This window comes from Hermetia illucens, chromosome 6, assembly GCF_905115235.1.
Source record: "Hermetia illucens chromosome 6, iHerIll2.2.curated.20191125, whole genome shotgun sequence".
NCBI lineage: Eukaryota > Metazoa > Arthropoda > Insecta > Diptera > Stratiomyidae > Hermetia > Hermetia illucens.
Window position 1 is genome coordinate 488,625 of NC_051854.1, and position 14,538 is coordinate 503,162.

Consider the following 14,538-nt stretch of genomic DNA (forward strand, 5'->3'; position numbering starts at 1 on the left):
TAGGCCTGAACATTTCTAAGGGGTGTGTAGGGGATGAGAATGAGAGGGCTATCCTGAACGCGGTCTCTGTTTAAAATATATGTATGTACCTGATGGAAACAACCGCAGGTATTCCTAGCTGCAATTGAAAAATCATGTAGATGCTTGCTTTTGAGCATCTTCTACATAGTTTCACTACAATCGATCAGACAAATTATTTTACACATTTTTTCCAATTACACCTCAGATAGTACTACACTCATTGCATTCATCCTGACAGAGGGTATCGTTTTAGGTATGCCAGGCGATACGATTTCTAAATAACAAAGTTCCAATCTTCGTTTTCAATAATACTATTCACATCTTTCAAAGATCTCGACAAAATATTCGAATGTATCACTCTATCCTTCATAATATTAAATAATGGGACTGATGAACCTGCCTCATCTCCTTTTATGTCTTTTTTGTATGGCAAGGAATGTGTTTATGAATAGATATCGTATTGTATCGCTTAAATGGATTTTCTTGGGATTGCATAGGATAACGAGCACTTGAGGGAAGCCTCAAGGCGACCACTTTATTTATGTAACTGTATTCGCTTATCTAGTCGTACAAGTATTTTCGAAAAACTTACTCTTTTCGTTAGAGATAGAAGCAAAGCTATTCGTACATATGAATTAAATTCAGCAAATGTCTGTAATTTTCTCACTATATTGAAACAGTTTTTTCATTGCAGCATTTTAGAATGGTATTCTTTTCCTTGGTACTTTGTTCTTGTTTTTTTCTTTTACAATTTTTCTATTTTCTGGTATTCCTCCATGCATTGTTTGAGCTTATGCCTTCCGTGGAGGTCAATCTTCTTTGGTAAATTAATTGGATTGATTGCTTTGACGTTAAGGAATCTTCTGATTAGGATGATCGGATGACTGGATTGGAGGAGTTTCGTGAATTTTGGCCTGTTTTATAAGGAACTATCAACAAAAGCGGTTGTATCAAACACTTAGAATGTCTGTGATATTAAAAAGGAATTTATTGATTGAAACTAAAAATGGTTCACTATGAATTAATAATAATATCATTCGCTAATTTCAATCAATTCAAAAAAAAGTCACGACATCAGCCAGTCAAATATGAAAGGTCTACACAATTTTCAACAAGGATGCGATCATTGCATACTGATCGAAAAGCTGCATGTATTAAATTGATACATCTCCCTCCAGATTTGTTAGCGAAGAAGCATATTAAATTGATAAGTCTACGTTTAAATTATTTATTGGTGATATTACATACAATTTATACATTTTAAGCAACTGGTCAGTGATTAGAAAAATAAATTGTTAGTTAAGCTTCAAATTAATTAGCCTTTGTCATATATTTATTTTTGAACTTTTCCTGGATAAAATCAGTTTTTTTTTGTTTCACTTAGAATAAAATCTACTCCTTTTTGTTTCTCCTTATCTTGGTTAATATTTAAAATTTTGCTTATATTACTCATTTGACTTTATAGGTGGCTTTGGTCACAGATTTCTATTTCCATTTCCCACTGCAACGCGCTAGAATGAATGGAGGTTACCATCCAAAAATTCGAGTTGTATTTGACTGATTAATACCAAATTCCGCCGTTCTTGAATATATAATTCATACCAAACTCCACTTCAGATAAACAAGGAAATATTTGGAAAAGAAAAAAGTATTGACGCAACACTGTACTACATATAATAAATAATCATCTCAAAATAATTTTCAAGTGTTGGCATTCTCTTAATCCGTAACCTTGACGTGTGGGGCAAGTTCTGTTGGTGGCGACAGGAAACCCCAACATTCCTTGCTAGTCATCCTCACCTCTCTTTAAATTCTGAAAACTCGGATTGTATTCGTTGAATGTGTATGAAACCAAACTGAAAATTTGCGTAGGAAATGTGTGTTTTTGTTTGGCTAAACTCAGCTAGAATTGTGGCTCTGCTACTTGTGTATTCACACCCGCGACTAGAGAGCATTTTTTAATGTGGGAAAATCAACCGCGTCACTAGATACTTTTGAAAGAATTTCAAAAAATCTGAATCAATATTAGCAATGGTGTGATGTCTTGGTGTCCACGTATGTTTGAAAATGAGCTTTCATTCCTAGCTTCCTCTTGAATCTCTTTTACCAATTAAATAATAACAAATACTAGTTTGTTTGCCTGAGTTTCCAATTGCAGAAAACTACGTAGAAATCAAGTGAAAGAATAGAAAATTTGTTGTTATTTATATCCTAAATTTTAGTAACATCAAATTAGCAGAAAATTTTACTAACACCCATATATAGCCAAACGCGAGAGGCAAAGTTCATGAAATGCATTTTTAGAAAAATCACATCATTTTCTTGATAAATCAGAATGATGAACGGAAGCATTCCAAAGGTTTTACGTACGTAGAAAAGTTGTGTTTTTGGCATCACATCGTTCATAAACCTGCTCAATCATGCCAAGGGTGGTAACGGCCCGCTGTATAGAAAAATGATCGAGATAGGCTGCCAAAAATCGAACTTTCATGTTAACATTTTTCAATTAGTAGCAGCAAGATGCGAGTATTGTGTTTTCCTGACTTAAGGGAAGTTATTTTTTTAATTGTATATGGATACTAAGTCTGGAAGAAGCTATTCAAAGAACAGATTTGGTTATTTGATATCTTAGATTTACATTTGTGGTTTGTCAGATTGGTTTCTATACATGAAAAAATTAATCGGTATCGGAATTGGCAACATTTGGCAATAATTTCTCTAAGAGATTTTCGATGCCAGTGGTATCGATTGCAATATATTTTTGTATAATTTTTCTTGAAATGCAAATTTGCACGACAATTTGTAGCTCCTGATACGGACGTTATTCTGAAAAACGTAAGATGCTTTTGGCAGTTTGCAGAAAAATCCAAAAAATTCCATATTAAAGCGTTCTCTTCTCTTCAAAATCTGAGAACTTAAGTAGTGAGAATAGTGTGACGATTTTCAAAATCGATTTATATATTTCGCAAGTATATTTTAAAAATGTACAGTCAAAGTTCAAGATCTAAAACATTTCTAAAGTTATAATCCAAAAATGAAGCGCGCACCAGTAGGTGTGGAAATGGAAATTAGGCACCAGCAGCAGAAAGCTATGTGCTTCCCCGGATGAAACCATCTTTTTTTGAAGGAGTCCACTTACCAACTTAACAATGTTTTTACTTAAATTGCACGGTCTGTGACAGATGAATTGGCAATCCGATTGGCAACCACCTTGCAGGTTAATGGGCCGTTTAAGTTTTCTTCCTTTCATAGGACTACCGATGATCCTGCTCCTGAGACTGTAAAGTAATTCCGTAATAGGTGATCTTGGTACGAATGGCTAGTTAATCTTTCTGCTGTGTGAGCAGGTACATCGAGCTAAAACCAAATATCTTTGTAACTTTTTTTGCTTCAAATCTGTTTACTTCTTCTTTCGACGCTTCGCTGAGTCTCCTTGGCGATATCTTAATTTTATACCTTTAACTATGCTCTCCCAAATAACACTGAGTTTCAAATGTGAATCAGTTCTAAACAGTTTTTGAAGAATTGTTCTATAATGTAAATTAATAAGTATCTGAGTCACAAGCATTGTTCCGAGAGTTTCAATTAGGAAATTTATTTCCATCAACATTTCCAACAGAATTCCATTTCATTGTTCTTTGATTGTGATTTTTCGTTTCGGTTCGCGTTTGATTCATTCTGCAACATTCCCATTACATAGCACACATATTTCCTATTAATTCAAATAATATAACGTTTACAAGCTAATGTCAACATCAAATCCTAAAATCATAAGTTCACGTTAAACTGGTACACATTCATAATTTAAAAAAAAAATGTGGAAAAAATGCTTCCCAAGGCTCAAAAAATGCTCATAAAATCTGTCTGGCAGGTAGATTCCCGAAAATCGTTTAACAGAATTGATTGAAATCAATGGTCTGCTGGCGCATGACGTGTATGCTATTGCCCTCTTCTAAATGTATGAAATCTTCCTGAAATAGGATCGATTTTCTTGGAAATTGGGTTTGACTTCTTGGAAAATTATAATAACAAAAAAAGTGATTTTATTACAAACACTTGACCTAACAGATTTCACATGGATAGATCTTACCGAAAAGGATCATATGATGGCACTGGGTGAATTCGTTTATTATATTCAATTGTTTAATTCCTGTTTGTATGGTGTGCAAGATTGTTTTGATTGTGAAAGGGAAAGGCAAATTGTGGCATTTGTTGGTCAGTGGTCTTCATGTTTTATGGAGTTTTCTTTTGTAATCAGTGGAACATACATAGATTTTTTGCCCAACGAAAGCTTAAAAAAATGAATTTTCAGTCGATTTCCTAATTAAAGCAATCTAGTGAATCAATTAAATTTATTTTCTGACAGGAAAACTATTTCCTTGAACAGCTAATTATACTTGCGTCTTCCATTCCGTGGCATTCTACTGATGAGATGTCAGTGAAATGCATGAAGTATTTTCCAGGGGTGTTTTTTCGCGGGTTTGTGGTTTTCCGAGTGATAATAACATGTCCCTTTCGTTCTAAAATTTCTGACGGGACTATAACTAAAGTTACAAAAACTCAAAATTGCGTTTTCTTTTGTGAATTTAGTAATTTACTATCCTAAAGCAGCGCATAATGACGATATCATTGCTAAGTGATGCTCAAATGTGTGATTTGAAAGCTTGCTTTCTAAACTAAATTAAGAAAAAAGTTAATTTAAAAGTAACATCTTATATTTTCTCTATTTTCAGAAAACGCCAACGCTCGCAAACATATAACGGATAGTACACAGCCATTGAAAGGAAACACAAGACTTAAAGGTAATGAATTAAAACTGCAAAAATTTAAGCATTTTGGAGCAAAACTCAAAACAAAAGCATTTTTAACAAAATAATTCTACATCAGCTATTATCGGAGTAAAAAGATAGCCGTCACTGGGGGCCAGATCTAAAAAATTAAGTAGAAGTTCACACAGTTTAAAACCCGATTCGCGAATGGTAAAAATCGCAATTTCGACTTTGAGTGCAGACCCATTGTCCTGGTTAAATAGAATTCCTATTCGTATTTTGCCTTGCCTTTTTATCTGCTCTCCAGTAGGAGCTGGTTATAGTGGTGCCCTCTTTTTGGAAGAAAACGAATGCCAAACTTTTCCTCGGTACTGGTAACCGCCGTCTGCCCCACCAAACTCAAATCATTTTGCAAACTCCTAGAATTTTCCAAATGCACCACTTGGCTTCAAGTCGGCCTCAGCATTAAGCCATAATGAAGTGTAAACCTGTGTTTAGAAACTTTGAAGCCTAGTATCGTAACTTTTTTTCTGAAAATAAATGTCCACAAAAGTAAACCAGTTAAGTTCTACCTCACGGACATTAAAAATTTTATAATATGCGGAGCAAAACTTCAACAATGCAAAAATGCGATCTAATATCATTTTCTATAATTTTGTTATGTCGTGGCTTAATCATTTTCGGCTACGTTTCATTTCCTGCAGCGCCTTAGAAATGTGTGCGAGGTACACTAATGTCTTATCGCAGATAAGTCTCTTATCAACATGGTTCGATTAAAGTACATCAGCGCGAACCAAATTTTCTATCAATAAATTCAAGAGCTACTTTACATAGAATGAACGCGCAAAATATAAGCAAATCGAAAGACGACTAACACAGGCTTAGCTTTTTTTAAGAAAAAAAACATTTCTGAGAATTGATGAAAAGCAGGCTGTGGAATGAATATATTGCTCCTACTGATAGCATTGTTATCATGATGAAGATAAAAATATTTATGATAAAATTATTGCCGGTTTCTAGAACTTTGTTGTTGTGTGCAAGTGATACCCACTAAAATTTTGCACAAAGCATTATCAAATAATTAAATCTACCCCTTAATTTAATACATAATGCAGAGAGAATTCATTCAATAGAAGTCATCGCAGTTGTGTTCCCTGATAACAGTTTTTGCGCTGTTGACATTGAAAATGTGATTTTCTCGCTTCATTCGTCAGTTTTGCATATAATAGAAATTTTCCATTACGTAGAAATTATATCTGAATATGAAGTTCCCTGACTCTATAAACAATGGTGAAGCAAGTAGAATTAAAAAAAAGCGCTTTCTTAGACTTTGATAGAGTTCTGATATCATATCATAATCTATAAATGATAAAAACCCAAACAAATGGGTAGCCCTAGGGTATTTCTTATTGAAAGAGAGATTATATTTGTAATTGGCAGTGAGGTAAGAGATAATTTTTTTCATATCAATAGCGAGCCACTTTGATGAGAAAGATACATTGAATCATTGGTTTCAAAATAATCAATGAGAAAAAACATGTATGGGTTGTGGCCATTTCCTGGGGGTAATCCTGTGCCTGAGTCATTTGCAATCCCTATCGATTCATTTTCCCTGTACAAAACGCCTTTAAGATGAATCAGGGCTGATCGATATTTTTGGGGAAATATTTTAGCTTCCCGTTGGCTGTGCAGGAAGATATTTGTTGATAGGAAGACAACACAGATATGAGGTTCATTACTGGCCGAAGTGCCACGAACATTGCAATGGCTTGGCTAGGGAGTGGTTATCCCATGTAATCAATAAGTTAATGTCAATATCAGATCGCACAAAACTCCGATCGGGGAAACTCTCTGGAAAAGAATTTCCCTAAAATTATCATTTTGGTGGACTCTTGTGTAGGTGGTGCTTTCATCTGTTTTTGTTTTTGTGAAGTCGAAAATTCTCTGTCTAAAACTTTCGCATACATTTTTTAGATCCTCCGCTGAAATTGCGTCCCACTCATCCAGTATTCGTTTAATCAATTTCTGCCTTCTATGGGATTCAAGTCAGGAGAGTTGCTAGGCCAATCTGTCGAAACATTCACAAAGTGCTGGTAAATTGCTTCGTAAGCTACCAAATTGCATGCGGTCAAATTCCATCTTATATTGACAGGGCCCTCGCACTGCCCATAAACTACTGGACATTATTAGATTTTGCAAACATTGGGCGAATATTTTCCTCTACAGTATTCTCTATTAACGGATGCCACTTCGACAAACTGTAGTGTGCCTTTTCTGCGACTGTTCACACCGCCAGCTATCATGAATTTTACCCTGAATATCGGCTACTGTATTGTGGGGATACTCGCAGGACCTGTTGTACCGCTTGTACTCACTGTTCTGTTTTGTTGATTGGGCGTCTGAAATAGTTGCACCAAAAAATCAGGATGTTTGGACGCCGCGCTCGACCACGGGTAATATCATCATCTAAGCGTAGGCTTTGAAGCATCTGGCAGAAATACAAATGATCGTCGATGGTTCTTTGTGAAAAGTAAAGGTTGATCGAATGTACCTTTTTATAGTTCACCTCGACACTTGTTTATCGAGTCCTACGGATGCGTTCAACCGTTTCGTCACTGTTCGCGTGCCTACTCCTGGCTTATTTTCGGTCAATATTCGGATATTGTTCTTCACTTCTGCGGAAAGTGCCGATACTTCCCTTATCCTCCACATTTCCTGCTTTTGAGAAAATCCACCTTTTCATAGTCTTCCTAGACTGCCTCTAAAGCTTCAAAAAGATAAACGTTAATGTTCATTCGATTTGTATCCTGGCATTTGAACGAACATAACTAATGTTGTTGATAAAAGTGAATAGGATACAAACAACAAAAGGTGGGTTATGTAGTCAGAGTTTATTCTTACGTTTTACTTCTTTATTTTTGCCTGATCCCAAAAGTTTTGCATTTTTTTAGAATTTGCTTATTTATTCATCGATCGCCTTGAGATCGAATACGAAAAAAAGAATTCTTATTAAAACTTCTGCGGTGTTCTGAATTAATCTAAAAATTTTCCGATGGTGCGAGTCGAATCGTCCATTATCACAGGTGTTTCTACTATAGATGCAAAACCAACATTACGGCCCAAGCGTCGAGGCGTACATATGAATGAGGTAGAGAAAACGTAGGCATTGGCATTATTCATTGTAACTGAAATTCGCAAATAAGCATGTTTGCTTAGTTCATCCGGATATGATGTGCACATTGGAGACCAACCCGCAGAAAGCAACGAAATTATAGCAGACCAAGTAGAGCTTTTCACTAAATTGGAACTTGATTTCATGTTCCTCCCTATCCCCTGTTACATTGCAAAATTACATCCAACTTCGCTATGGGAAATAAATGAGAAAATCTGATTATTGATTACAAATAATCTAACATTACTTCGAAGAAATACTGCGACTTAGACATTTCGAGCCTTACTCAAAACAAAATTGAGAATATCAATTGTTCATGTTATTAATGGCAAGAGCCTGAAACGGAAAAAGGCTAGTCAATCCCGTAAAACGGCAGAGGCAAACTAATTAACATTTGTTTCCTACATGTGACATGTTGGTCAAGCAGTAATGAGGGAATGAATTGCAAATGCGACAATGGGTAGTGCTTATTGTATCAGCAAATACAGTAGCTCGAGCAGCGGGTAAACTATGACGAGCAAATCTATTTCTGGACTCTCTGACATTTCAACCCAATCCGAAGCAATGCATTGCAGTTGGCTTTGTATTATGAAAAGAATGTGGCGAAGTTTGAGTAGTAGCTCACTATACTGGTAGTTGATGATGCAAACATTTATTGTGAATTCTAGTAGTGTGTAAATGGAAATATTATACTACCAATAATTTGTGTCCTCTTGGTCTGTAAATATTCGTAATTTCCGATTCAAAAGCGAAACATTTGGAAAATTCAAGGATGAGCCACCCTATGTCTACCATACAGGTATGTTGTAAAAAATATCAATATCATAGTGATATTTTGAGAGATATTAGTCACAGCAACCGCTTAGCCTGATAAGAGCACAAACGAGAAGCTAGAAACTTGGTTAGAGCTGTTGTGTACAAGATTTTAATATATAATGTATACTTTCTAGATAAGGGGAGTATCGAGTAAAGATTAGCGCTATGTTATCAGAATGATGGAACGACTCTCACCCGTCTTTCACAGATCGCATTTACGTCGCCTGTATTGGTAGGTGGTGAGGTATATGGAACATTGACGTCTTTAAAGTGCTGTATTAATTTTAGCTCCAATGATAAGAGGGATGTTATTTCACGATCTGAAATGAGGTTTGCTATAACTGCCAAAGTGTTGATAGCGGGCTATATTTCTCGACGCTTTGGTAATTTCAAAATTTTATTTTGGGGATCCCATTTACTCATACCAAATCCTGTAGTTGTATATATATTGGCGCAATTATACTTGCGGTTTTATCATTCATACATTCCCAATTCATTGTACATTGCGCTCAAATCTCTACTCCCAAATTACCAACCACCGTTCTTACGTGCTCCTCCACAGTTCGTTTCGTCGCTTCCCTTTCAGAGATGTTAGTAGCGGAATAGTACTGACGTCAGTTCAGGTTACTGGTTGCCGCTTTCCTTGATACCTGGGTTTAGCCTGGGCTGATCAGTTACGAAGGCGAAGGCATTCATCCATTTTCTTGGTTTAGTTAACAACTTTTATCTTACCAGAATTCAGCAAATAGAAATTACCGCTTAAACATTTCTTTGATGTTCACATTGTCACTGAAGTGTAAACGCAATCGATGTTTAGTGAAAAATTGACATGAGGAGCACCTCGCTATTACTTTCCGGTCGAAAACTGCATTTTCGCCTTTATTGGTATGGTAGTATTTCTTTTTTCTGCGTCCTCTTCAACCTCAGATGTAAATGCGAGAGGCACCATCCTCTTCAAGTCCATCCAACTACTAGCCTACGCTGACGATATTGACATAGATAGGAGACTACCACTTTGAGACCGTTGAAAATTTCTCCCATCTAGGGTCGAAAATCATAACCGATAACAGCTATGACGTTGAAATCCGTGCACGGTTGTTGGTAGCCAACAGAGTCTATTTCATCTTACAAAAACTTTTTCGCTCGAAACATATCACCCTAGGGTCAAAGCTCTTACTGTACAAGACTATGATCTTGCCAGTGCTTACGTATTCCTCGGAGACCTGGGTTCTTAGCAAAAAAATTGCGAACTCTTGGCAGTGTTCGAGAGAAGAATCCTCCGAAGAATCTTTGGCTCCCTAAATGAGGATGGACGATTCCGTAGCCTACATAACAACGAAATCTATGAATGGTACCACGACCGCCTTGTTGTGGATAAAATCTGGCTCAACAGGTTACAGTGGGCGGGTCATCTAATCCGTATCGATGATGATGATCCTGCCCGGAAAGTCTATAAGGTCTTTGCAGTAACGACTCCATGTTTTTTTAATAGATAACTAGTAAGGAGTTTAAGGAGATACATGTATTTACTTTTACATTTTTATGCAAAGGACAAATATCCATTTATCATAGCTCACTACTAAGTTCCCATGATAAGTGCAATAAATGAGGCGTTGCTCATTCTAAAGTGACGAAAATTATGCTCTTCCCTTATTTCTTACATCTTATTTCCCAGAACACTCCAGCCAACAGTGTTACTTTGAGGTAAATTCAAAAATGCACAGACAATATTCAAATTGCATACTATCTATTGTTGATCGATTTAGGTTTTATAATCTGCTTGCTGGAGTTTCCAGCTCTTTAAGATTATCATGATATCTATCTGCAACTTGTTTCGTTTCTGGATTGCTGCGAAGTTCAGTTTACAATGTATGACTTATTCGACGAAAAATTTTCAATGCACACCTAAGCAAGAAACGAACATTTCAGGATCCAATAAAATAGTCTCTAGTTGATATGCGTAAAGGTTAGCCCAGTCCGTTGCGAAGTTTGTTTTCACGGCGGGAGTTTCCAAACTACAGCCTAAGCTTTCAGAAGATGCACTTACAGCGGCTTGCCTGGATTAACACTCTTTATTTTATTCTATTCCTTTCCACTTATGCAATTTCGCTGTGCCATTGCGTCCAGTTCGCGCAGCAAGAAAAAGGAAGGGGTAACCATGGAAGCTTGTTCGGACCCCGTCAAGAGCGATTAAAAATCGTATAAATTTGCGAATGGCCAAAGCAAAACAGAAAACGGGCGGCGAGTAGCATGGATCATAAATACAGAAAACTCCCCGCATATGTAATCTATCGCACTATTGAAATGCTCGAACACTGCAGAAACGTGCGGTGGCACAGCGGATGAGTGGATAGATATAGGTTTTGGTTTAATGGAATTTTGTGGAGATCGCCCCTGCGGCGGGTACGGGGCGTCCGGGAACACGCTGCCCGCTCTGTCAAGCACTTTGCTAGACTACGAAGTGAACAGCGGCCGAGAGCCCGCGAGAACTGGCTTACAATGCGCCATGTCTGTTTGTCTGAACTTGTCTGATAGACTCGCTAGCAAGACGTTGCGATTTTAGCGCTTCGGGGAGTACACACAGTTGAAGATTGGAGTGTTGGAGCGTTGGAGCGCTCCTTGGGCATCTTGGAGCGTTTTTGTACTTTGTACGTCCATGTAGAAGCGCCTCAGTGCGGTGGCGGCTGCGAATACGAGTGTGAAATGCATTCACTAGTTGCTTCAGCTGCAGTCGAGGTTGGAGTCATTGCAAAGTAGCCACCCGCTGTGCGTTTGCAAACTTCTGAAGTATCATTAATTCCGTAGTGCCTTAGATAGAGCATCATCGGTCAACGCCTTTTTGACCACTAAACCAGAGTGACGAAATTGTTAATAAGTGTGGCAGTGCGCTTTTGTTTCATGAGAAGCGGTTGCTTATCTCCTCTTTGAATATCCGGACACAACGTTATCGGAGCCGCTGTTTGAGATATTGTACAGTGTCCGTAAAAATGGCGAACGTCGCGATATTATCTCGATGGCCCAAAGGAAGCACCGTTGGAGAAGGCTTAAATGACAGTTTCATTGATCGTCCAGCAGCAAAATCGTAGTCACAATCAAAACCGATCCACAGCTCGGGACTACTCCCTGCCCGCCCGCTCGGTTCATTTGCTTTGGAATTTTTGTACGCACACAGCGTCACAATTGATAGCCGTCCTGCAAAATTGCAACAACAGTTGCGATCGCGTAATCGCAGTGTCTCCCCGATACCGGTTAGTCAGCCCCTTCTCGAGCGGCCATTCGAGTTGGGAATCGCCATTCAGATTCATCGCTTGGCAGTGCTTAATGATCGAGTAGGCTCCCCTCGTCTGCGCCCTGTCCCCGCACAGTGTATGACGCCCTGTGTAAATTTATATTGACTCAATTTAAAGTTTGCTCGCGGTCCGCGCTTGACTCTTATTGTTGTTATCGCGCCTTCTCATTCTCATCAATATAACGAACCAACGATTATAGCTGGTACATTCATTGGATTTTTAATTTTTTTCGGGTAAATGAATGAAATGGAATGAGCAAGTGATTTTTGATGAGGTTGGATTTTTCCGATCGGGTTTCTATTATTTTATGGTGAAAGTGTGGAAGTTCCGTGTGTTCTTCAGATTCAATGAGTCCCTTCAATAATGTCTAGGCCCGGCGAGACTGAGGGATCTTTATTGAAAGAAATATCGAATTGGAATTCTTGCAGCTGCAAGCCATGCCAACTCTTATCCTCTACCCCGCGCAACTCAGTCAGTATGCACTCTGTCGACGTCAGACGACTTGCAGCATTGTCTGATTTCAACTTTAAACATGCACCCAATTCATATGTAAGGTAAGCACTTTAGTTTGTTTATGCTCAGAGTAATTGGTGTTTACGCCATGTCACCTATTTCTAGAATGTGCAAAAGCTCTGTTCAAGACATTGGGAAAATTTTTTGAGTAAAGGAGGCGATGAGGCCGATTAGACTTTATTGACTTAGATTTCTGCCCACATGTATGCTAAACAGACGTCTTACGTAGACATGTATATAAGATTTGGGAAATTGTTTCTATAGTGATGAGAGTAAAAATCAACAAAGATCTTTTCATTGAAGCTGCACGATTGTCGTAAGTACTTTTCGATGTTAAAGACCGTCGCTTTATGGTGCGGATGTTTTATTTTTATATGCATCGAGTATATTAGCAGTTACGACCCAGAAGCATTGGGAGATGCTTTCGTTTTCTCTGTAAATCAGAAGAATAAATTATTCTTCTTTCGATAGATAACATATTGCTAGTCCGAGCTTAGTCATCAACTCAACAAGGAGTTTCCTGACAATGCTGATTAGTGTTAAGTTTACAGTGCTTGCATGCATCGAGCACGATTGAATTATGTAAAACGCGCGCCCACTAGAGATGTCAGGGCGTTCAAATATGCAAAAATAAGTATATAATGCATTGGAAACCTATGTAATGCTTTTCACCTTATCCATGAAACACAAATACGACTACCTCCCGACCGCAATAAAGGTGCATTTAATTTTCAATATATTTTATATATGTTACAATCTCTACATTTGTTAATGAAACTTATAATTTGCTAAGTTAAATTAGTCTTAGTAATCAAGGTACATCATGATTGCTGTGAAGGGTGTAATCGAATGAAAAAGTGCAAATTTTAGCATACTGACTATATCCTTGAATGAGTGTGGTGTATTTGCAATCGTTTCTGCTTAAAATCGACCAAATCTTCACTACAAACTGCAGTTGTGGTAGTTTGGGATTTTTGTCGCCATTGCAGATGAACGCAAAACTTGATGCTGTTCTAAGGACTTCAACTCATCAAAATCCAGAATCAATCTCAAAGAGGAAAATCATTTCATAAAAGTTTTTTTTTTGCAACTTAATAATAATACTTAACTTAAAGTTGAACTTATTCTCAGCTGTGCTTCCACGGAACACTCAAATATTTTCATGTTCAATATTCAAACCCGAATGAACGATTAGCTTGAATATATATTGTACAAAATATTTGCTGCGATAGAAGAGTTGGTGCTGAATTTATAAATAAATTCGACCCTGCAAGTCTCGGCAATAGTCTGCTGAGTACCGTCAGTAGGCGATATTGGCGCAAAATTTGCAACTTCCCGGTTCAGCATTGAGACTATGTGAGTTGCACATTGAATTAGGTGGAATGCTGTAAAATGATGTTCGAATATTTTGATGAAATATCTTTGACTCGAAATAGCTTTCGAAAAACAGATCATACCAAGTTCAGCCTGCAATTGCTTCTGTGGCGAAAACCAATGAGAAATTAAAGCAGGGATTTAAAAAGAACTTCATTTTCAGATACGCTTGGTATGAAAATCGGTCGTTCCGAAGAAATGCAAATCCTAACTTTGCAAATTGGGGATAAACAGGTTGCCGTCTTTGGCGTATTATTTCAATTTTAACGAACGGGTGTATTCCATTATTATTTACGCATTCACATAAGCGACATTTGCCTATCCATCTGTCTTCAACTTCCCATTGCAAAGTATGCATCCACTTTTAAATTGGACTCCTCACTTTGTAAAAAAATAGAAACAGAAAAGTACCAGTGGGCCGAGAGGAATTTTCATAATAATCGTTCAGTTTCTATAATTAGCTACACAGGCACAGGAAATGAGAGAGACTGATCTTGCGAGACTATAAAGTATCTGACAGTAATTTGTTTCCTTGCCAAAATATTTTGGGAATTTCCAATGATGAGATTGCACCGATAGCGTA

General features: G+C 37.4%; 1 protein-coding gene across 3 annotated transcripts in view; it reads left to right on the forward strand.

The window, feature by feature from the left end:
- Positions 1-14,538, forward strand: part of LOC119659519 — a 51,122-nt gene that overhangs the window by 18,604 nt on the left and 17,980 nt on the right. The window contains exons 1-2 of one of the 3 annotated variants that reach the window (XM_038067653.1): positions 11,359-12,622; positions 12,687-12,897. Coding sequence is in view for 1 of the 3 variants with exons in the window: in XM_038067650.1 (XP_037923578.1) it covers positions 4,755-4,823 (69 nt within the window). In the remaining 2 variants the exon portion in view is untranslated. Of the gene's footprint in view, positions 1-4,754; positions 4,824-11,358; positions 12,623-12,686; positions 12,898-14,538 lie in introns of those variants that run through there. The other 2 variants (XM_038067650.1, XM_038067651.1) reach the window with 2 other exon arrangements.